This window comes from Doryrhamphus excisus, chromosome 13 (assembly GCF_030265055.1).
Source record: "Doryrhamphus excisus isolate RoL2022-K1 chromosome 13, RoL_Dexc_1.0, whole genome shotgun sequence".
Classification (NCBI taxonomy): Eukaryota; Metazoa; Chordata; class Actinopteri; order Syngnathiformes; family Syngnathidae; genus Doryrhamphus; species Doryrhamphus excisus.
In genome coordinates, this window is record NC_080478.1 from 7,359,479 (window position 1) to 7,385,407 (window position 25,929).

At 39.1% G+C, this 25,929-nt stretch overlaps 1 protein-coding gene across 5 annotated transcripts in view; it reads left to right on the forward strand.

Moving 5' to 3' along the window:
• The window catches only part of cdin1 (CDAN1 interacting nuclease 1), an 80,446-nt gene that overhangs the window by 39,168 nt on the left and 15,349 nt on the right, over positions 1-25,929 (forward strand). For 4 of the 5 annotated variants that reach the window (XM_058091413.1, XM_058091412.1, XM_058091414.1 and 1 more), the window contains exons 10-11: positions 866-931; positions 1,810-1,915. In XM_058091413.1, the coding sequence (XP_057947396.1) occupies positions 866-931; positions 1,810-1,915 (172 nt within the window). Of the gene's footprint in view, positions 1-865; positions 932-1,809; positions 1,916-2,634; positions 2,818-25,929 lie in introns of those variants that run through there. The other variant, XM_058091417.1, reaches the window with a different exon arrangement.

Genomic DNA, 25,929 nt, shown 5'->3' on the forward strand with positions numbered 1-25,929 from the left:
CATCATCCCATAGGTCAGGTGAGTGAAGGATGAAAGTCATTCCTTGTGTCATTAAGACCACATCATTTATTTGGACCCGCGGTGTTGACCTTTCTTCACGGCTATACAGAGGACTGTTCTAAAACTGTCAGAGGGCACGAGGGCCAGTGAGGCAGCCTCACCCCGCTTGATAAATGGATTGGAAATAAGCTACCCAACAGCAGGGACGGCCCATTAATTTTAATCAAAGGTGATGTAAAAAGGCGATCAGAGCCACATGACAATGTCAACAGCCCAGCCGGCGCGAATGGAGGTCTGTCTCTTATAGCGCATTAGCACAGCACAGGATGCCCCCCGTGCACCGCAAGCCACTGGCAGCTTCTCTGACCTCAGGCCTGCCTCCCCTTTTTTCTCCATCCTTAGTTGATGCTGCCTCTTTACTGACACCAGCACCCTCCATCTCTTCTCAATTCTCCTCCATGCCCCATTAGTTGAGCTTGACTGGAGACAAAGAGGCAGGCCCTTGGAACCGAATGACCTGGTCAGCCTGAGATTTAATGGAGAAATCAGGTGTTGTGGGGATAATGGCTGAAGTGCGCAAAAAGTCAAGGACAATGGCTGCAGTCTGGGAGGACCTGGGTTACGCTTACTCAGGCTATAATGCCAACCTTGTCCCCTTTGCTATATATTTTATCAAGCTTCGCCAAACTACAAACTGGCGAGCAGCTTTTGTGCCAACACAGCATGTGCACATCAGATATTGATGATGTTGGCCTCACAACAGGAATCTTTGCAAAACAACACATTGGTGAATATTGTTGGTTTAAAATAAATGTTGTTCAATCGAATAGCAATACGAATACTATACATCTGTCCTCTCTTGTAGATGAAAACCAACTGAGAGCTAGAGGCTATGACAAAACACCAGACATCATCCTGGAGGTTCCAGTTGGTTAGTATTTACTTCACAATTGTCAGTATGCTAACCTTTAGATTAAGGATCGACCGATACATCGGCCGGCCGATATATCGGGCCAATATTTGCGTTTTTTTCCCCTTGTATCGGTATCGGCCGATACGCGCGTGGGTTCGCCGATGTATTTTTCCACCGCATGATTTAAAGTCAGGCATCCACCGGGGTTGTGTTATGTGTGTGCACTCTCTCCGAGCACGCACACACGCACAGAAGGAATTGGAACAGCCGTGTCCGCTTATGAGAGGTCTTTAGCGTGTACAACACGAACTTTAATGATGAGAGAAAAGTTTTATATATCGTACTAAATTGTGTCAGTGTTTATGTGTGTGGGGGCGGGGGGAGGGGGGTGTGCGCGTCACACTGCGGAGGAGCAGTCATCGCATCGATGCTAGATAAATTTAAACTACGACAGAAATGTTTTGCACATGGTTGAATATTTATTCATTTTAAAGTTGATAATGCCGTTTAAATGTGTGTTTAAGAAAGCTGAATCCTACTGTGTTCAGTGTTTACATTTCAATAAATATTTGTTTAAACATGAGACCTGTAATATTTATCATGGTCATTTTTTCATGTAAATTGAGGGATCAAAAGCAGTATTGGCCACAGATATCGGCCCAAGCAAAATCATGGGAAAAAATTGGTATCGGCATCGGCCCCAAAAAAAAACATATCGGTCGATCCCTACTTTAGATACCTTGGCAATGGTTGAGTCTGCATACTTAGTAAAGTTTTCATGCTTAACAAAGTTACGTTCACCGACAATCTTTCCATACCTTGGCAACACAGTCAAAGAGTAGCTGATGAAAACATGAACATCTGTATGACTGTTATATGTGTCTCCGAATTGAAAGCTGTGGAGGGACACATCATCCACTGGATTGAGAGCAAAGCCTCATTCGGAGACGACCACAGTCACCGCACTTACCTCAACGAACAGTTCTGGAGCTACTGGAACAGGTTAGTCTTCTTTTCTTATCTTTTCTCTATTATTCATTAGCATACGCAGAGCCTTAAAAGTAGATTCAGAACCCAGCAAAGTTGGATATTGTTTCACACAAAATCACAACATCTGACTATTAGATCACTTTGATGGTGCTGATTTATGTAATATTTGTTGGCAACAATTGCCTCCAACAAAAATGGTCATTTTGTCCCTCCATCAATGTCGGTGCTGTTAAAGAATGGCAACGTAAAAAAAACAGTGGGAAAATGGCAGCTTTAAATATTGTTGGGTTGTGTTTCATGTGTATTGAAAAAAAAAATGCATCCACACAGTGTCAAATCAGTGTCAAGACAGTCACATGCAGACAAAAATGGATCACTGGGCAAAAACTACATGGGGACACCTACATGGGGCGCTGTAAGCAGACACACAGAGAGAACTATGTAACACACCAAAACAACAGAAGTAGAAGGAACATATAACATGTTTTCAGCTTGTCTGGACTGACGATGAAGTATAATTACTTAATAAGACAATATATATCAGGCTAATGTCAACTGGGAGTCATGCTCGTCAAAATATTCATTTGGCTTTTCAGCAGCAGTGCACTTTCGTTCATGTGACGGCAACATCATCATTTGAAGTAGCGTTTTGCTTGTTCATATGGAAACCACAAGGTGTCATTGTCAAAATTGCCCACACTATAAGTCCTTTTCAAAAAATACCGTTTCAGGGCCCCCAGAACTCTGTTGCCATCTGGATGAAAGGCTGAAACGATATGACGCATCTTCATTCATTCATTCATTTTCTACTTCGTTTAGCCTATCCCAGCTGTCTTTGGGTACATCCTGGACTGGTCGCCAGCCAATCACAGGGCACATATAGACAAACAACCATTCACACTCACATTCATACCTATGGACAATTTGGAGTCGCCAATTAACCTAGCATGTTTTTGGAATGTGGGAGGAAACCGGAGTACCCGGAGAAAACCCACGCATGCACGGGGAGAACATGCAAACTCCACACAGAGATGGCCAAGGGTGGAATTGAACCCTGGTCTCCTAGCTGTGAGACGCTAACCACCAGACCACCGTGCCGCCCACTGAGCATCTTATGATGTCTAATTTGAATTTTACCTGCTGCCACTATCCGAGTCTGTCTCTCTGCCTTGGGAGTCATAATAAAGATTAAACTGAATTTTAAAAAAAAAAATGATTAAAAAGAAGAAAAGTGACGTCAGCGACATCTGCATTTGACATGTGCTTTTCATCCATGTATTATTTTCTTTTTGTACAATATTAACAATATTACTGAAGTCACTATTTCAAATTTAAACAATGGATGCTTTTGATGGTTAGTGGCCCCATTAAAGACACACATGACTCTGTTTGTTAAATCCAAAATAATAGTAACTGTGACCAGATTTTGAAAGAGTGGCTCTACAGGCAGACAGAAAGGCAGATGACATTTTCAAATCCTTGCTGTGTACTACAGAAAGTCGCTTTTAGTTTCCGTCTTTTATCTCAGCGCTGCCAGTCACCAGCAGATAAACTATCATGGTAGTTACATGCTGATTGGGAGGATAGCCACAGTCTGAGAGCCTTACATATTTGCCCTGAGGTGTCTTTCATTGATATTCAGTGGCACGGCCTTGTCCAAATGTATTAGACAAGTGACAATGTAGATCCCGTCATGTCAGCCACAAGCCCGGTCAGATAAACATCCCGGTGTCAGAACAGGAATGTTAAACTGTCAGTCCTATCAGATCCGTACCTTTTTCAGCAGCTGCTAATTTTTAATTGACATTTAATGCTGACATTTCCACATGTGACGTGACTTTTCATTCGTTGTTAGCCCTTTAACGTCATTGTCTCAGATATTTATGTCATTGTAGGTCAATGCTTTATGGTATAAACAGCAAAGTGAACCCTGAGGGGGCTGATGTTTGGGGTGTTTTGTCCATTCCTGTATGCTTCAAACTGGGATATGCATCCCAAACTATAAACCCCAAAGCCATTATTTATAAATCTACAGCAGAGTTTGTGATTACTTCATTGCTCTTGATTGACACATCCACTGATTTGCTTATTTTTCCTGAATTCCCTATTTGGTTTAACTGAGCTGCTTCACCCTTTGTGTTAATTGTTCTTGGTTTGCAGGAAAACAAAAGGGGGGAGCTGTGGGAACATGGGTTTGTCGACGGAAAGTGAAAAAATATAAGTAATTTTCTCTCCAAAGCTCTAACCAACTGCATTTATCATCCAAACAATAGTCTTGCCAACACACTAACCCCATAATGAACCCCCTCTTCAGTAGAGTGAGGGGTAATGATGCTGCACGTACAATGCGCCGAAAAAATAAGGGGAAAAGCAAGAAAGAGAGAAAAAAAAAGAGTGAAAAAATGGTCTTCTGTGGAATCAGACAGTGTGTTCAAGCCCAGTGCCTGGATGAGATGGCCTAACAGCGGCTATCGTTGTTGTTCAGCCATGAATCATAGCTGGTGGCATTCCAGAGCCGGCAAGCCCTTGTGCTCTGACGGATGTTGGGATAATTGAGTTATCCATCTCGCCCAACTCTCTGCATTATTGCGTAAGAATTACTCACCTGCTGGTGAATATTAATTTAAACATGTAACAAGTCTCTTGTGTGTTTTGAGAAATGTGGGTAAGCACACTTTAAGACTGTTTGAACAAGATATGCTGTTTTCGGTAGTTAGCGTCATTGCTAACATAGTGATATAGTGGATTTAAAAAAAAATGACCACAGTCGAAGAATCTGATAAATTTACATTTAATTAAACAGATGTAACACACTCACCTTCTGCAGATACATGATGTAACACTGTAGTTCCCCAAATTGTACTGTTTACAAAAATCACACCATATTTCTTATTTTGAGTATGTTTCACTTTTGTTAATGTCTGTTTTTTAACCAAAAAACTGACAAAGAATCCAGAAATACTCTGAAGCTCACATTGTGTATTGTGTATACATATACATACACACTCGACACACACACATTATATACATAGTGGTATGAAAAAGTTTGGACACCCCTGGTAACCTTCAGCCAGAATCCAGACCCTCATCGGAAGCTATTGGAAGTGTTTATTCTGTAAAGGAGAATCTACTAAATATTAATTTCATTTTCTTGTTGGGGTGCCCAAATTTATACACCTGCCTACTTTTGTTTAAATAATTATCGCACCTTTTTTGTTAATCCTATAAACTTCATTTCACTTCTCATCTATCACTGTTTTTGTCTGCTATATGATATATTTAACTGAGGTTTCTGATCCCAACAACCAGTGACTTATAAAGGGAAATCTTGAAAATGATCAGGGCCAAACTAAATCACAGCAGCTGAAATGTAACTTACTCCGTTTAGTTTTATTTAATTCATTGTTTTTTGGGGACAAACTTTTTCATGTCACAGATGGTGTTTTATACATAACAGACATGGAGTAGTAAAGTATTCAACACTCTTGCCCCTTGTTTATGGCAATATATTTGCAGTATATTTTCTTATGGCTGCAGCTTTAGAATCACCCATATAGTAACTATAAATAGTCGTCTGCTGCTGATAAATATTATGTCTCATTGACTTAAATCCATGCCTCACCTCTAAGAAAATAATAACATGTAGCGGTAATTGTCCTTACTTTATCAAATATGCTTTTTGGGGGCGGGTGTGCAAGAAAGACCTCTCAAATAGATGACTGGTGCTCTTTGCAGTTGAGCTAATATTATATGATTCTGAGTTGTAGATGTTTCTTCAAAAAGACCAATTTGATGATGCCAAAGAACTAACCACATGACCACTGTGCCACCATACGAAATCAATCAAAACAATGGACATTGATATCAGACCTTAGTACCGGCCCCTTAAATTGATCTGCTTCTATTTTCTCAGCTTCATTGTCGTGTTTTGCCTTTTATTAAGTCTAATGATATGCCCCTCATCTCATAAAGTCCACCCATTAATATGAAGGATCTCTGCACAATTTAATTGCCCAGAGCAACGGTGTACCATGAAAAAAAATAAATCAATACTACTCATCAGAATATTGTCTTTTTGTTCATGTTGTTCTCTGCATAAACCTCATCCTGGCCAGTCCTCTTGGCCTATGAGGAAATGAACATGGGCATCAATGGTCTCATCTCTCCTCCCAAAGTAAATCATCTGTGAGATTTTTAAACTGCAAAAACTCTTTTAACGGAGGCATGAAAAGGTTAGCTCTGATAAGGAGCTGTCAGGCATCCACACACAAAATGATTGATAACAATATAATGGCACAGTATGGCTCATTTAGCCCTCATATGAAGCAAGGGTTAAGACATTTTGCTTTGCCTTAATACATCATCTCTGTCTTGACCATCTGGAATTGTGTCTTGAAGGCACAAATATGGATATATTTTTTTTGTGTTTGAAAGTCCGTTTTGTTCTGATTTCAGAATCTTCCAAAACAGGCGACATATGAATTTAATCATGTAACAATAATTGTCACCGCCGTAAAACTTGTTTTTTTTTTTTTTTTTTTTTTTTTTTTTTACAAGAGTGTAATAAGATGCACCACTGTAACCACCGTAGACAAAACAGTGGAAGCTGACTTTTCACTTTTCTTACCAAAAGTACTGAAACATATGAAAACCCAGGCAATTTTTCCCATTGCAAAGAATGTAAATTCAACTAATCCAGACACCCGAAAATAATTAGAAATGACAAAAGAGATGGAACTTACTGTTGATGCAGACTTTGGGTACATCCTGGTGAGATCGAATTCAGTTGTGTCACAACTTCCTGGCACTTGCAACTCTCATTGGCCCAATGTCAGCGGAGCGTAGTGTTCCTTGTTTGATCATGTGACCCTCATACGACCGCTCCACAATGTTGTGTGCATCTATAGCCACGTTTACATGAGGAGATTTTCCTTTTTCCGAATGGAATCTTTCCGAATGACGTACCAGAAAACAGTGTATACGTGGAAAGGAATATTCCAATCTCCTGTCTACATGCACCGCTATAATCAAACGGAATAGTCAATGGGGCATGCCCAGTAAAACGTTAACAACATCATGTGATTCATCGAAGATGGCGGACGAGAGTGTGATTACCACGGTTGTTGGGACAGTTGCTACGCTTTTTTTAAAGCAGCAACTTGAACGTTCAGTTCTTTTAAAGTTTGTATCAAAAAACGAACTTTCCGCTGTAGTCCAGTCCGCCATTTTCAAAACCTGAGAGACGTCTGTGCGTTACGTCACAGCTTAGCATGCGCTGAAAGAACGCATTCTGACAACTTTCCGATTGAGCGGGTACAAGATACCTCAATCGGGTTGTGGAAAGGAATATTCCACCCCTTGTGAATCCGATTATATATTCATTTGGACTTTTCTTTCGGAATGAGGTGTATACAAAGGTTAGATTCTTTCCGTTTGAGCAAATAACCCGAATGGAATTGGAATATTTGGGTCCATGTAAACGTGACTTATGTTAATGTTCCGGGAAGCTAGGTTTTAGTATGCCCATGTAATTTCCGGTGGTTGGGTTGGTAGTTGACTTGTTTCTAGTAGACTATCATGTGGTTTCTCCGCAATGACGTGTGCATTAATGTTTATATTCCTGCTTCGATTTTATGTTAACCTACACTGTAACAGATATTATTATACATATTATAGCAAAAAAAAATCTTATCGGTATCTAAGCCATGTTCAGGAGATGATATGAGAGTAACTGTGAAAGCAGCAATATTTCCTTCCCTTATAAAGCAAGAGCACCTGTGACATTGCCTTCCTTGTATTTATAGTTATGGGCACCCCATGCAGTGCAGGAACGTGGCCTCTTTTATTGTTTCCTTTGTTATGACATCCTCTCATAGAATAGTCCATAGCCAAAAAAAAGAAAACTCCCCACAATGGTAGTTCCTTTTGGGCTTTGCAAGTGTTTGTTTTGGGGCGCCTCAGCACACACAAGTGCATCATGTCAAACCCCCACCCCTCACCCCCTCCCGTGCAGGCATGCTGGAGTATTAATGCTAAATGACAAGTAAGCTCTGATGCTTCAAGGATTTCATGCTTTTAAGGATGCACATTTGGGAGCATTGTTTAAGGCGTCCGGGGTGTAATCCGCAGTCTCAGGTCTCTCAAGCAGCCTCAGGATTTAGCTTTACTTAAGCCGCCCTTCCCTGTGTCTCCAATTTATCAGTTAGTGTAGATATATGCATTATCTAAATTTGTCATTTACCACTGAGGCTGAGAACCAGTTTTGACATGGCCGCCATTCCCAAGTGGGGAGCGAGAGAGAGAAGTGGCACCTCAGCGATACATATCCCTCCTCCTGCTTCGCTGTGACATTGTGAGATGGAGAGGGAAGCCTCAAGTGAAATGAGGTGCGAGGGTGTCAGCTCTGTGAATTTCCTTTTTTCTGCACTGGAACTTTTTTTGGAAAAGATGAATGTCCATGTTTTTTGTCAGCTTTCACATTGTATAACATCAGATTCCCCGAGACATACTTTTGTGTCTCCGTCTTTTTCTGTTTTTTTTTTTTTCTTCCATGCCCCTCTGGGCTCAGACAGGGCACACTTCATCTATACTGAAAATGGAACTACAACATAGTTTTCATCGGCACAGCTTTGTTTGTTAGACAGGTCTTGTGTACGGTTTCTTTATATAGTAACACTTTATAGGTTAGGACAGAAATTATTGTATTATTTCAAGCTATATACTGTTTTTATTCAATTTGTAATAACAATGAGTCAGTACAATACAGTTTATACTGTGTATATTTTTAAAGAATATCATGTTGTTAGTTACCATACATGGTAACGATACATTGTCCTGTGGGCAAACTTTGATTTTGTATATATTATATTTGTATTTGTTTTGTATATATTTATGTATTATTATTTGCTTATATTTTTCAATGAAAGGGGAACTAAGCAACTTTGGCTTTATTTATATGAGTGGCAACATTAGATGGATTTTATTCACAAATTACATTCCCTCTAACGGTCATTTTGTGATATTTTATGGCAATTTTTAATTTTTTCAAGGATGCACAATGTCTGCATTGAATGGTTAATTATGTGCTTATTCTTTGACCAGCTGGTGAGCTACTCAAAATCCAGTGGCGAGTTACTGGTAGCTCACACACAATCTTTTGTATACCTTTGTTTTAAATGGCAGGTATTATTCTAAAGATTTCTAAAGAATATAATCTTTGAATCTAACTAAATTTAATTTAATTGCAATATGCAGGTCATTTTGGGATCTTGTTTTTTATTTCCTCTCAATATCCCCGACATTAATTTACAATCTATTAAATCTATGAAATGTTGGCACTGGCATGATTTTGAAATGTGAAGTTTGTACTAGATATCTGTGATGCAGTAAGGCGTACTGTTGTCTGTCACCTGTCTAGTAGGGTTGTGGGATAATGATACACTAGTTGCCTTTTTTTTTTTTTTTTTGTCTTAACTGTGTTTTAACCCAGTGTGAAAAGTCGACATAAACATTGCAAATTATGGTCATGACTTTAGTGTTCGATCATTGGAAGTTTACCAAAAAAATAAATGCTTTATATAGACCCAGTTTGGTTTAGTCACGAAAAGTTCCACAGAAAGGCTTTTTTTTTCAGTCCCTAACTGTTGAATACATATGCTGTAATCCGGACTATAAGGTGCTACTAAAATAACTATAGTTCCCATAATGCTTAGAGTACTGATTCAGTAAGTAATGCATGGATTGTGTTTTGATCTGAAAATCTTCAGTAAGTTTGATCAAGTGTTGAATTACTACAGCTTCGGCTTTGACTGTGCGGACCGCGGCAGTTGTTGAACTCCCAATGGAAAAAAGAATCACTCATCGGAGCTAACAAGTGATGATGGGAGGATTGCAGGGTTTATAGTGTGTCAGTCTGTGTAAATATCCCATGTTACAAGGTGACAGACAAGTTTGCCGTATATATGTTTTTTTCTTTTTCTTTAAATAAAGGTGGGTGCGACTTATATTCGCGTGTGCTCAATAGTCCAGAATGTATGGCAATTCTTTTTGAAGCTGAGGTTTGAAAAACAAATTTGCATCAAGAAAGGTCTAACGTGAATGTCTTTTAAATCAGGGCTGCTCACCTTCCTTATCGTCATTTAAATTTCCATGTCCTGCCACCAAATGTTTGTCTCTTTCTATTTCAGACAGTGCAGCAAATACAATGTTTTGTAGCAAATGACACCCCAGGAAACAATGCTTCATATTTCTGCCTTTTGTGTTTAAAGAGCCGCTCTGTGTGTACCTGATAATGCAGCAGTACTCATGCTCTGCAGAGGCCCATCAGTCACCGTGCAGGGCTGCTCGCTTGTGATAAGTGGTTTCTTATAGATAACCTAGACAGCGGGCTCCTTTTTATAGGCCCACTGTCCCACACGTAACCTTGTTTTTATCCCATCCCTGGTTATTTTTGCTCTTTTTTTTCAAGCAGTTGTCGTTTTGCTTCCACTAGCTCGTACAAATGACGCCTTTTCTTGGGTTTTAAGGCATCGGATGTATTTCAAGATGTAGTTGGAGGAAATGCAATTGCCTTTTAAAGATATGCACATTTATCGTATGCATATGTAGTGAGATTTTTAAGTCATTTTGCTGTGTCCTCACTCTGTGACCTCTCCTTTTAACACAAAACTGGCGACAAAAAAGATCCTGATGAAACTGTCTCTGTGATTTATCACAAGCTTTTCATTTTCTGATTTTCTCCTTTCTTTTTCCGTTTTTTCCGTCTTTCTTACTGGCATGACTCCCAAGCACCCATTAACTGAGATGATCCTATACAATAACAATAATTCTAAGCAGAGCTGTAAAAACCACACAACCATAAAACACCTTCAAATCAATCTGTGCTCCTCAATAAGTATCATCACGGATGCTGTTTTGAATTTCCATCCATCATTCTTAATTTTTGCTTGGATGAGATTCTTTTTTTTTCCAAACTTTTATTCTTCATATGACCTCATCACTCACGAGAAGTAACTTTGAGATACAGTTGAAATTGTTTGGCCTTTATCTGATTGTAGTTCAAGGCACATCATTTTGATTGACATACTTTAAGTAAAGTAAGATTTTAAAAGCCAGTTGAAGAGGTATTTGTTTTTGTATGATATTTCACAATTAATTATTTTCAGGACCTTGTTGCTAGACACCGAAAGAAATACAAGCACATCTGAGGCTTTCCTCACTGGCCTGGCATTTGTTAAAGAGCTTCGTCAGGACCCATTTCCAGCCATCCTTTTTTTTTTCTTTTTTTTTTTTCCCAGGCAGCCCTCTTCTCTCAAACCGGCTCTGGTTTGAGTTTCACGTCTGTCCGCCATCTGATTGCCTGATAGCTTAAACCTCGCTGCTTCCCTCTCCCTTAGCGGGAGTATGTAATCAAAGACACATGAGCAGGCTGTGTCCAAGTGCTGACCTTCTGATTATACTCATCAATTGTGAGGGTTAAGATAAAACCTCTATTAGGTCCACAGATTTGTGTCCAAAAACGCCATTATGCTAGCATAATAATACAAATCCATGACCACTGTATTCTATTAAACACCTAAAAATAAATGAACTCACTTTTTTTTATTGGACATTAGCAGCTTGGTTCGTACTTGCCTTGACTGTCCACTTAAAAATATTGACAGTGGAGTTGAACAAGACCTGTTCACAAATAATAAACAAGACCAAACGCAGGAAGACCATTTAACGAAGAGTCGACTGAGGGCAGCATCGGGAGACCCGAGTCACTATACCAGAGTTCATCCCAAGGGGAACTAAACCTGACCGCTTCAGCAGATTGGAGACTGTAGAGTAGAGGTTGCCAACCTATTGTTCGCGATCCACCAGTCGATCGTTGGGACTTTGCTGGTTAATCCCCAAAATATTAGGAAACAAATCCTTGATTCCCAGAGTTTACAGCGCATACCCTACCGGAAAGCAACAAGCGTTGGGTGACAAAAATCCTGGATAGGGTTGTGGTGTACTCACAGAGCTAACAGCATTCGCTGAACCCTGAGGAAGAATCACAAAGGGTGCCCAAAGTGCAGGTTCACTTGTTACTGGTCTGAAGTGCACTGCAGAAACAAAGTTAAAGGAAAAAAAGAGTAAAAAATCGTTAAAAATAAATAACACTAGGCATCGTCAAAAAGCACTTGGAATTCTGACTAACTAGTATCTGGTAGCCAGTGGCCACTACTTCTGTTACTGCTACCACTACCAGTATGTTGTTTCTCTAATGTCTAAAATAGAATCATAAAAAAGCTCTCTGAAGGAGTTAACATGGTAATAAAATTTCAACTCTGTACCAGGTCAATCCAACGTTTCATCAGTCTGGAATTTGAAATAGGCTGTTATTTTTCATGGACTTTTTAAGTGAAACAAAAGGTCTATGCAGAGGAAAGGGCTTTGGGGTTGCCTCCCTACAAATGTCCATCTTTTGATATGCACATTTTGAGGGATATCCTATATTATCCACACTGAGAATCTTCCTCCATGTCACACCCGATAATGACTGAGCGCTTGAAATGACAACTTGAGTTGCGTTCTTTCTTGTGTCGTGATGGTTGCAACCAAAAGGAGGGTAGAATATAGCTGTCTGGCGAAAGGCCTCTGATGGAAAGTGCCACCGCTGCATCAAGCCCAGCTGCCAGAAAGCCCAGACTCACTGTCCCAACCGACACTTTGCATTCTCTTCTCTTGCAACCAGAGTGGAAGTGAAAACCATTAACTTCAAACGGCCTGTTTTTGAGCCTGTCCCATGATTCATTGCTGAACGCATGCCGACAAAAAGTCTTCTTAAATGTTGGTTCAATGTGAGTTCTCAATTGTTGGAGATGTCACTGTATAATACTCGTGAAAGGCATCATTAAATCGCATCATATCGCGTTTGGTCTTTTTTGGGGGGGAATGACCACTGGACTGCGGTCTACACCAGTCCTAATTTGGTGATGAGGGGGTTTACCGATTGGAGAAACTTTATCCTCTGAGTTGCTGACAGTCAAGTGCAAAGATGGAGCTTGTGGTTTAAAAAAAATGACTTAATATAGGTCGGGTTAAATTGTCTGAATAATAATCCTGTAACATTTAGCATTAACTGTCTGGGTGAAACAAAATATGCCTTAGTGAAACATTGAGGAATCGGTTCTTTTTTTCCTTTTTCTTCCTCTCCCAGTGGTTTTTTTTTTTTTTTAATTGTAGCAATGAGTTCATGGGAAACTCACTCAGAGGTTACCTGCGCCCCTTCGCCTCAATGGAAAAAAAAGTTAAAGATTATGGCCGCAAGAATGTTTTTGCAGTTAGTTGAAATATTGCTAACCTTGTCAAATGTCATTTTGAATAAGAAAGCAAACATATTTTAATCACCGTTTTAAAGGCAGAGCATTTCAAACGGCGACTCCGGGGAAAGGGGGTCAGCTAATTGCGACGCTTGATGTCATGTTTGGTCTCCCTCCCCGTTTTGATGCGACTGCCTGGAAGCGTGCTAGCTCTCCTTACTATGTGCGACTATTTCTCTTTCTCACACACACACACACACACACACACACAACTTCTCAACATTTCATCACATACAGCAGGGGTGTCCAAAGTGCAGCCTGAGGGCCCTTTGTGGCAAAACAACAACAGCAGAAATGGAAAAATCATTACAAATTTTACAGGAATTCTACATATTAAGAAAAAAAAATATTTTAAAATTATTAAAGGACATGTATTTTATTTTTAAATAATATTGACAGTTGTTTTTTCCAAATTAGGTTGCAGAAAAAGTTCTAAGAATAAACTAAAAACATTATAGGAATAAAGTCATGATCTTTGGAAAAATGTAAAAAAAAAAAACAGCATAAAGGGAAAAAAAATATGAGAATAAAGTCAAAATATTAACTAAAAAGTCACAATTTCAGGAACATAAACTCATAATATTATTGAGGAAAATTTTAATTTTAAAATGGCTGTGAGTATTCTCTTTCATCCAAGTCAGTGTATTAACAGGGCATCCAATCGGTCAATTGACTGTTCAGGTTGTCTTAGGCCTTGTCCACACGTAGGTATTTTTAAAACCACATATTTTCCCGTCTCCGTTCATGAAGAAAATGGTGTCCACACAAACTCATATTTTATTATATTTATGTTTTTTTTTATGCATCCACATGTAATCGTATAAATGCATTTGTCATAAGCATGCCAAACCTGTAGGTGGCAGTAGTTCCTAAAATTCTATCCAGTCAGAATCATCCTCTGTCATCCCATGACTTCTACAAACATAAAGCACATCTCACTCGTGTGGACTGAATAGAATACAAAGTCAACAAAACGCAAGAAAATGTTGATTGGGAATCTTTCCAAAGCAAGTCGGCGTCTGAGCCTGCTACGAGTAGGACTCATCGGACGTGAAATTGTTATTTGAGCAAAGTTGGCCGACCTCTTCACCTCTGCTCTTTGAAGTGATGCAATATTTGGGCTTGCAAATACAAGCAAGTAAAAAGTGCTTGTAAAATAGCTACAACCAACATAGTTCTGAGGGCATCCATGTTGTTTCTGATGGAAATACAAGTTGCACATGTGACATCACAGCAGGTAGTGATGCTGGGAAATGTAAAACACAATCATATTTTTCTCTAGATCCACACTTTGGCCGGAGGTTTTGAAAACCTTTCGTTTTTAGTACCAAATATCTGCAGGCTTGTGGAAAAATAACTTCATTTGATGAGATATGTGCCATGTCGAATGACGATCATTAGGATACAATGCCAACGATGTTCGTTAGTGTGGTATCACCTTCGTTAGCATCCCATTCACATGTAACGATGATCATGGAGCCATCTGTAACCAAGGTGGCTATGCTGTGTTTATTCCCTTAGAGGCTAAATGACTGTGTCTTTGAGAAAGGGATGAAAGGACAGCATTGTATGTATGTGAGAGAAAGGTGGTGTTGTAGCCCCACGTTTCAAACCATCCTTCTTCTCTGTCCAGAATGTGTACATTTTTGTTCTGGAAATAGTCATGGAAAAAATTATTAAATCACCCTTGTTTCTTCTGTTTCTTGTTAAGTTTACTGCTCGGTACAACTAAAATAGTTTTGTTTGGACAAATATAACAGTGGCAACAAAAATGGCTCCCAAAAGTTTTTTTTTGGCAGTACAATGCTATAGTTATTAATGTAAGAACTTAATTGATTTTGGTTATTTGCTCTTAAATTAAACTCTTATGAGCTATTTTTGCGCTGTACAGCATACACCAGATTGTTCTTCTGGGTATGGGGTGTCCTGTCTTCGGGGGTTTATGCCAGTTGGAGGTGCCCTGAACACCTCCCCAGAGAGGCATCCGGGAGGCATCCTGACCAGATGCCCAAGCCAACTCATCCAACTCCTCTCAGTGCAGAGAAGCAGCAGTTCTACTCCCTGTTTCTCCCACATAATAGTGCTTCTCACCTTATGTCTAAGGACAAGCCCAGCCACCCTATGAAATAAACTAATTTTGTCAGCTCCAAAATATGTTTAAAATTAAAGTAACTACCTGTGCCTTTTTAAAAATATGAACGATACATTTAGACCAGGGGTCTCAAACTCAATTTACTTGGGGGCCACTGGAGCTAAGGTCTGGGTGAGACTGGGCTGCATCAGGTTTTCAAAAAAAAAAAAAAAAAACGCATTTATTAAAAACAGAAAAAAATACAAACTTTTTCTGTGCTTTGGTTCCGATTTTCTACAATAAAAGGTCTGATAAAACATTCCACTGTTCTCAAATATCTTATTTTTATTTTTCTGCACAAAATAAGATAAAAAATAAACACATCAAGAATAAAGAAAATCAATCAATCAGTAATAAATTAATATAATAATAATAATAATAATAATAATAATAATAATAAAACGGCAAATAATAAAAACTTAAGAAACCACATATAGTTGGTGGGTAGACAAATTATTTTTTCAGATTAAAATGAACAAAGCATTATTAGAGCCCTGTAGACATGACAAAACACGACTATAGTCACATTTATACTTTTTTTATTTACAACATATTGCGCAACTGCAGGGTCTTGAGACACATGCTAACTCGCAAACTAGAGAGCTAGCGACCTAAACGGTAGCCTTCAAATTATTTCCTTTAAACTTAAATAGCCAAAAACTTACCACTTCCACACAGATAGGGAGGATAACTATTAACAGTTATTTAACCTTTAACATGAACATTGATCAAACTTAATAATTTTTTTTTGGGGTACATGATACCATACAGCATCCATATCAAACTTGCGCGGGCCGCATCTAACATTAAACTTTCATATCAAGGCGGGGGCCTCAAACTAGTGTCCTGCGGGCCACATTTGGCCCGCGGGCCGCATGTTTGAGACCCCTGATTTAGACAGAATGGAAGTGTTGTCAAGGAGACATTTAAATTATTCTTTAAACATTAATATTTGGGAAGAATTCCAAATGTTTTTATCTTATATTTTATCACCATTTTTTAATGCTATGTGGCCTAACTATGTTGCTAGTTTTGTACAGGTTTTTTTTTTTTCAGAAATCCGTGAATAAAATAAAATGTAAGTGATTTTTGTTACATTGCTCTATAAAACTGCAACAACTCACCTAGATTTGCATTCATCCTAAAATCTCTGTGGTTCTCATATAATAGTTGTCTCAGCAACAGCAACGCTGGAAATAGAGGAGTATACATTGTAAATTATGTTTGACAAGGTGGGGTTTGGTTTTGTTGTGGCTTGTCTTTAGTTATTACTCAAACTTCCTCAAGTCACAGATAAGGTCTTGCTGGTGAAACATACCAAGCCGAGCGTTAGCACAGGGCCCCTTATTGCTAGCACTGATTTAGGTCAAGAGCCCAGTAAGAGGTCATTGTGCAGTAAAGCTGTCCATTATTCACATTTGATTCCTGCTCAGACCTGACTGGGGCAACTGGGGCAGTAGTATTGGTGGTATGCCTTTTAGATGATCCTTTCTTTATTATGTATACCTGCTTCTATTAAGCCTTCCCTCATGTATCACAGTTAATTGCAGACCCAACCAAAAGTGAAAGTGAAATTCCATACATTAATAAACTGAATTTTTTGTAGTGAGAGCGTAGAAAACCTGTTTATGACTTCGGAAATACAGATTTAAATTATTACTGCCCTGTTGATATGGAGTAACACCTTAGAGCAGGGGTCTCAAACTCAATTTACTTGGGGGCCACTGGAGCTCGGGTCTGGGTGAGACAGCCCTCGACCTTTGGTCTCCGGGCTGATACTGACACTTGGGGGCATGATACTGGGCCTGATACCAGACAAACCATGTGTAGATCTTATTATCACATACTATTTAATCATGAGCTTATTATCACGTACTATTTAATATTCACTATTGTACTAATATTTACTATACTATTTACTATTTAACTGCTGACATGTTGACAGAGCACAGACGGCAGCAAAACAAACGCTGTGTGTTCACGCTTGTGCGCTGTTCTCTGATTGGTTGTTTTACCAGAGCAGCGCGCTCTGAGTGGACAGCTACGGGGGCTGATACTGGACATGGTTAAACTCTATATTTTATCAGTATTTATCAGTATTTGACACAGTATCATTTCGTCCTTTTCCCCATATCATTCATGGGCGCTTTCTAGGGTACAGGGCCAATTAATACTGTAGTATGTGATAATGTTTATTATCAACTCTCATACTGTTTATCAACTCCTTTATAAAGTTGGGTTCGGCAGCTATTCGGAAGTCCTCTTCAGCACTTGTGAGTGTGACCAAAACAGTATTTAGAGGATCATAAAGAGGTTTTTTGTGCCTTAACTATTACATTAGATTAGATTCAACTTTATTGTTATTGCTCATGTCACTTGTACAGGGCAACAAAATGCAGTTAGCATCCAACCAGAAATGCAATTTTTATAAGTACATTAGTATGGACAGATCTATGTAAATAAAACTATACAGGCTATGACTATAATACAGTGATGATATGTACAGGGATATAAATGACTATAATATGGCTATTGTAGATTATACAGATTATAAACAGTATGGGTATGACAATATATAATAACAGTAATATATACAGTATTGCAATGGAGCGATTAGGGTATGGAAATGACTATAATATGGCTATTGTAGATTATACAGATTATACATACATATATATTATATATATTATTTATATATTTTATATATTATATATATATTATACACATTATAAACTATGAAACTATTCCACTTAATAATATTGAATCATAGTTCATGGAAATTCACTTATGGCAGTTGGGTCTGAAACCAATTTTCCACGATACACGAGCGGTGACTGTACCATCATCGTAAGGCCGGTTGGGAGTGGCCAATTGTTGTCAGTTTTGCGCACAATTCACGACTTCCAACCAGACCCACTCAGAACCAAGCTTGAAATGGGCTTATTTTGCAGCTTCAGTATTTTTGTATCTTGGTTTTGGGATGGTGATAAACAGCAAAAAAAAAAAAAAAACATTCAGGCATATTTAACATGATGAAAAACTGCTGGCTCCTCAAAGCCTGAATTCAACTTTTGCAGATGTGTCTCGTCATAAAGACAGGAGATGAGTGTCTCCCTTGTTGCAAGACTGTTTTCTTAGATGTCTGACGATGACTATTTATTGATGTTAAGGTTGTCCGTGGCCTTCATGCCTCGACTTTTACTTGTTTGGCTTAACTGTGCTATTTATTCTGGCATCAAACGGGTCTGGGCTCATACTTTCATAAAGCAATAAGCCACACTGCTGATTTATGATTACAATTATTTTTGGACATTTTCTCTTTAACTTTAGCTGGAAGCTGTGCAACATTTGTCTCTTGTGAACATACGTAGGCGGCAGTGCAAAATCTTGAGGTGTAATGTGTTTGTATAGAATCTGAGGATCACTGAACGACCTCGCTGGAGAACTTAAGCAGCTAATTACATTTCATTCTGTAATCAAACCCATGTCAGGTTGTCTGAGAACCTGGATTTGGGTGGTGGATTTCATTTATATACAAGGCAAGCTTAAACATTTTACGGTTCTCTCCTTGTATTAAAGTTCCCCCCCACCCCAATCCCCTGTAGAATGTCATATCCCATTACGCAGATTTGGATGTGGTAAATTAGCCAGGGGAGTGCTTACCCTGTGAATATGTTTTTTTTTTTTTGCTCTGTGTGCAAAAGGGGTTCGCTTCCTCGAGGTTGAGGGGTGTGTTTAGTGGGAGGAGGGGTTGTCTCCAACTCCAGAAAGTTGTCTTGAATTTGCTCCCCTCGGAAGATGATGTGTTTTTGCAATTCAAATATTTGCTGGTTCTCCGCTCGGCTGCAAAGCTGCCTTTGAAGCGCGTGAGTTCTATCAGGGCCAATGACAGTGTGAGTGTGCAGCGTGACAGCGCAAGAGGCAGCGCCGCACTATTTCTAACCGCATATTTAAATAGCCGGGAAATCAGAAATCAAAAATGTATGCAAATGACTGCATGTTTTGCACGCTGATATTTTTACGATTTACAGGAGCTTTCATATTCAAGGTGGTGTGCTCGGGACTACAGCCTCACCAGCATTAGCAACGCTAATCAAAATGACTTCATGTCTTCGGTATTTTCTTCTAAACAAACTTTTCAAGTACTTAAAGTACTACATTCCAAAAAAAAAAGAAAAAGTATGGGTTGCATTCAGTTTAAAATCCTATTTTAGTCATGAGGCTTCATAGAAAGGTTTGCACAGTGGAACCTAAACATGTGTGTATTTTTCGTATTCAGTACTCATTTTGATCCTTAATTAAACTTGTGCACTTCGGGTACGCATTTTGTTGCGTTCACTTTGTGTCAGAACACTCAATTACACTGAATTATTTAGTGTGCTTAAACACATCACGAGAACACAACAGTGCATGAACAGCGCAAGGACCGCAGCGCTTCAGGTGCTCCAACACGGAGAACAGGAGTTGCTCATTGTTCTTTCTGCATTATATGAATAAATACTGTAAGTGTGGTGTACTTTCAGAGTGTTTAATACTGAAAATTTCAATATATTGCACACTAAATGCGCCTGAAGTCGTACAATTTGGAGTTGAACCAAATATTCTCTAAAAGTCAAAAGTCAAACAAAACATTTGCTTTTGCTTTTTCTTTGGATGTTTTGTGGTCCACCCCACAAAAGAAGGTTACCATTGATGGCAGATGAAAATTTAAAAAACACAAATTAATTTTTCCAAGTAGACGCTAACGCAAACATATTACATTGCACAAAAGATAATACCTATAAAACCTCACTAAGTGACAGTATCGCTCTGCAAATGCAATCACATTTCCTCTCCATTACGTGTCAGTTCCATAGTTTTTATAGTTGTTAAGGTTTTTCAATAGTTGTATGTCACTCAGGAAGGTGAAAATGTTACTCAAAAAAACGTTTAGCTTGAAACAAGTTAATTCACCTTACATTCTTTTTATTTTACTTGAACAACTTGAAAGTCAACCAACCAACATTACTCTAACGAATTCCCTTTAGATTATTTGTTTTTAACTAGCACAACTTCAAAGTCAACCAAACAGCATCAACAGCATCCTTTGATATAAAAATCATAATTCATGTGAAATGTTATGCTACTGATGAAAATTTTAAGACAAGTTGAAATTTTTTAAGAATTTACATTTTGCAGTGTTGGATCTTAAGGAGGTTGTAAGTAGAGCATGAAAATGCAAAAACGAGAATTTGGAGTGAGACAAAAAAAACATTTTGAGTAAGCAACTGCAAACAAGTGTATCAGGCTTTTCATCAGCTGATCAAATGTTTCAGACATTTGACCTGGGGTGCTTTTTCCTTCAATGGAACAACAAGGTTGTGCAGGGGTGTCTAACGGCAGCTGGCTGTGTGGAGATGTTGCAGATCCCTCATGACTGTGTGGTAATGACAACACTGCAGTTCACAATGCCCACCTAACCTCACTCTTTTTTTTACTATCCTGTGTGTTCCCCTGATTTAAATCCAATTGAGAATATTTGGGTATGGCTGGCAATGGAAGTTTACAAAAATGGGAATCATCTCCATACAGTGGATGCCCTCCTTGAAGCCATCTTCACCACCTGGAGCAACATTCTCATTAGTCTCCTAGAAACACCGGCATCATGCCCAAATCTATTTTTGTGGTGATTGAACAAGCATAGTGCAAATTCTCATTCCTAAGTCCTTTTTTTTTTTTTACATTTTTTTAAATTTTAGGGTGGTTTTTTGAGTGATGGTCTTAAAATTTTGATCAGCTAGTGAGCTGTAATTTCACTTTAATGATTGTTTGCATTAATTTGTTGGCTCAAAAAACAAGTCGCATTTCTTCGTTTTGCATTTTGAAGCTCGACTTAGAACCTCCTTAAGATCCAACATTGCAAAATCTAACACTGTATAGCACATGTAGGTATTCAAGACCACAAATGTGACTTTTCTTATGGTCTACAGAGAAAATCCACTATGGAAAAATTAATTGAATTGCCATTTGTATGAGCACCCCTTGCTCTCTCTGCACCCTACAATTCCAATCTCTTTCTCTTGCCATATATTTTTTTCTTTTTTCTTCGCCGGCAATTAATCTCATTTTTAGTCCAATTTCCACCCCTCTGCTGGAGTCAAAGTGATTCCACTGTTTTGTTCCTATTTGGCTTGGTTCCTCTGCATAGTCATTAAGGGCCCAATTAATGTCACCCTTTAGCTGAAGAGTGCTCATTTTTATTGGGGAGCTGACAGTCAGCGCTATGAGTGCCGCAGTGTAATATGCATTAATTGCCCCGTAACACTGGTAATTACCACTTCTTCAAGCTTCTCAGTAAACTGTCATGCCCAGACACGACTGCTTTGGAAATAGATTACTCATTAGGGGGAACCTGCGCTGTTTTCCAATGGGGTGGGGGCTCGCCGGGTTGGCATCAAGACGAAATAAATCCGGTGCTTGAACAAATAGTTGCCAAGAACAATTTCCTATTACAACTTCCCCGTGTTCCCCGTGACGGCTTTTCTTTTTCTTGGCCCCCACCCCCCTTTTTTTTGTTCTTGGATTGCATTGCAGGTAACAATGCAAGTTAGAGGTGCCTCCTGATAGTAGTCGATTTTAACATAATTTTGTCGAGATTGCCTTGATTTTGAAAATGATTGAGTGAATTTCAATTATTAGCTGGAATCATCACCAGGGTTAAAAATAGTATTAGCATACAGCAATGATTTAAATAAATCATAATACATGAAACTAAAAAGGGGAACACATTTCTAGAATTGTTCAATGTGTACATATATAATAACTGAACATAAGAAATATATACTGGTATATATTAACATGTCTTTTCAGGAGCACCAAAAAATAAGTATTATATTAAACAGTTATTTTTACAGCCATGAAGAGTCAATAGAAGTTTCCTGTTTTTGTTTCACCCAGCTTTTAAGGATAACCTCAAAAATAAAACGACACTTTTACACCACTCTCAGGATGTTATCATGCATTCCCTTTATCCATCCATCCATTTTCTATGCTTGTTGTCGTGGATATGCTGGAGCCTATCCCAGCTGTCTTTGGGCAAGAGGCGGGGGTACACCCTGGACTGGTCGTCAGCCAATTGCAGGACACATATAGACAAACAACCATTCACATGCATGTTTTTGGAATGTGCACAGGGAGAACATGCAAACTCCACACAGAGATGCTGAAGCAAAGAATCGAACCCAGGTCTGCGTGGCCCTGACTGTGTGGCATATATCTGGCCTTTTGACAACAATACTGTAAGAGATGTCAATATGACCTTGATATTTTCTTTTTTTCTTCCTGGTCCTTGGTACTGCGTTACTCTCAAATCCCGAAGCAACTTCTAAGGACAGCATTCCAAATGTCAGTGTCCAGCCTCTGTATATGAGATCTCTATGGCGTCCCTGCAGAGGCCTTGTTCAAATATTGATGCTAACATTGCTTGCGTCTTGTGTTTGTGAAATCTCTCTTTTAAATATTAGCTTGCAGCAGAACGTGTCAGGCACTCGATGCCTTTTTTAAAGAAATGCATATAGTGAATGCGTGTAGTTGGAAAAAGGGACAAAAGGCCGTGGATGTTGAGTGGGTGTCACCTTTGCACTGCGATAAGATAATACGAAGGGTAGACCAAATCAAACAATGTCGCCGCTGTCACATATCCCCTTTTGCTGCAAAGGCGTCGGCCTGTTTGGTCACGCTTGAAACAATATTTAGATTTCACCACAGCTTTGTAAAAGTGTGCGCTGAGCCGATCCCTTTCTTTCTTTCATTCTTTTTTTCTCTCTGGCTTACCCAAAAGCACTTATATGCCATTACCCATTTACCATAGCGAGGACAAAAACACGTTGTGAAGACCAGGGAAACGCTTCTACCACCTACACACACACACACACATGCACACGGAATGAAACACACACATACAGTCACGCGCAGAGGTGGCTGCTTTTGTTTTATCTCCCTTATAGCACCTGCTTCAGGCAATCTGCTCCCGCTCGTCTCAAATGAATTTTGTCACGGCCTTTCAGATTCTCAGCCGGCAATGTACTAATGAAAGGAGATGGCGCAATTTGAAGTGACCAGGTAGAAGCCAGCAGTGCACAGCTGAGAGCAAAGCAAAGGAAGGGGAGGGTGACGCAAGCACACACACACACACACACACGGACACCCCTTCTTGAAACAAAAGCCAAGCATCGGCTGATATACCCATTACCCTTCTCATTAATACCCTGCGGACCTTGCGGTGCGTACGCTTGTGCACTTGTGCATGTGTTTATCTGTTTGTGTTGGTTGAGCACTTATCGAATTGTTTATGACAGGCCTAACTGGGCTAATTGAAGACATTCAGATTACCTGTCAACTGTGTGTGTGTCCGTCTGACAACTCCTGACAAGTGAGTGTCCCCCCGTAGCATCCGTCATGATGGAGCGCTCCGAGGTCATAATAGGGGACAATAAGGGCCACTATAATTTGACGAGCACAGCCTTGTGTGTGTGTGTGGTTTTTTTTTAAGCATAGCAGATAGTCGGAGGTGGGGGTGACTCGAATGGAGTACCTTTCGGACATCTGACAAAGCAGTGAGAGTCTAAGGGGACAACGGGGTCTTCAAGTGTTTAGGAACATAAAAGGGAAGGTGCTCAGAGGGACAGTCTCAGATTGAGTGACAGGAGCAGAACATTGACATCTGTGTGCTTGTGGACAGTCTTCTATTTGGCTTTAGCCTGTGTGTGAAAACGCTGTGGAAGAAGGCTGGGGAACAAATTTTGACAAGCAATCTTTTTTATTGTAGTTTTTAAATAGCTATATATTTTTTTGTAATTGTGATATTTGTTTATATTTCTTTCTTTTACTGTATAAGTTAGTGCAAGCATATTGGTCAAGTTACTGGTGAACTGAGGGGGGGATTCTTTTTTTATATGCATTTGTCTTTATTTTAGTTTTTTGCACTTGGTAGCCACAGTATATTTTTATTTAAATTAGCATTTTTTTAAATGCATTTGTTTAATTTGGTATTTTTCATTTATTATTTTATTTATTTTATATTTTCAATTGCTGCTATGGAAGTTTGCACGTGAAGCTTGCACAGTGGAGTAATTTAGGCCTGTTTTTTTTTTGGTACAGTTTCTTGCAAAATTCATGTGACTACTTGCTGCACATTTTGAAGAAGAAAATGCATTTTTTTTATTTTTTCAAACTGAACCAAATTAATAATGTGATTATACTATAAAGTCACTTTAGAATAGTTAGGCCACTGGACATTTTGTGGATATTTGAAACTAATACAAAATAAAATCTAGGTATAATAAAGTAAAAAAAAAAAAAAAAAAAAAAAGGAACATATGTCATGGTTCTTTTCAGAGAAATGTTTCCCACCGAGGGCAGCATACTGAAAATCATCATCATATTCAAAATTTTGTAATTTTAATTTAAGGTTGTTATCTTTAATATTTATTTATATGATTAAATCATCGACCAGTCAGATGTACTGCGCCTCTTGCCCAAAGACAGCTGGGATAGGCTCTAGCATACCTGCAACCCTATTTCCAGGATGCATGGATGATTAAATCATCCTAATTAAAATTAAAATTAGTTTATCATATTCTAAGCTTTGTGTTATTGTTAGTATCAATATAGTTAGCTTATCCTCTTTACATCGTGCTTTTTTGCTTTATTTTTCCCATTTTTGCAGGGCAGTTTTGGTTTATTTTTATTTCTACAATATGCCACAAGGCCAATAAAAAAGAATTTGCGGGCCCCAGATTTGACACCCTTGTTCTGAATCAAACTGAAAATGTATTAGTAATCAATAGCAAATCTTGTGTGATTACTTAATGAGTATTAGCATTGCAGTGCAAGTGTTACAGTCCTATTTCCCGAGGCTTAAGGAGTGTGCTTTTGCATGTTTTGACCCATGTGTGCTATTCCAACACACACACACACACACACTTCCTCTTCTGTGTGGGCATTGTGTGGGGCTTTGCAGTGTCATCGCTATGACAGATCAACACTGTCAGCCCAGGAGATCCCTTGGTTTGTTTGCTCTACTCCAAAAGGGGTTAAACTGTCAAGTTGACAACTCATAAGACCCTTAGACTCTGCCCTAGCGTCTCTCTTTGGCTCGCTCTCTCTTTTGCTACATGACTCCCCCTTTTCTGCCTCCCTCCCTCTGTCCCTCCTTACCACCATCCACCTTCATCCCCAAACGAGTGAAAATCAATACCAGATTGCCTGAGGACCACTGTTTGGTGTGGGCCTGACCCCTAGATGTCACCCCACTCGGCTGCTTTCATTACACATAGCCCGGTATTTAACTTCCATCCTGATCCCTCGCCTAATTAGTTTCGATAAGCTCTGTCTCTCTTTCGTCGTCTCCTTCTCTGCCCTCCCTTTCCTGTCTTTTGAACATTGTAAACATTTTGCGGCCTTTGAGGAGACGTTTTCAGACTGGGAGTAATAAAGAGACAAATCCCAGCAGGCATTCGAAAGCCCTCGGCGGTTCTTGAGCCCGGGATTATTGTTTTGTTTGT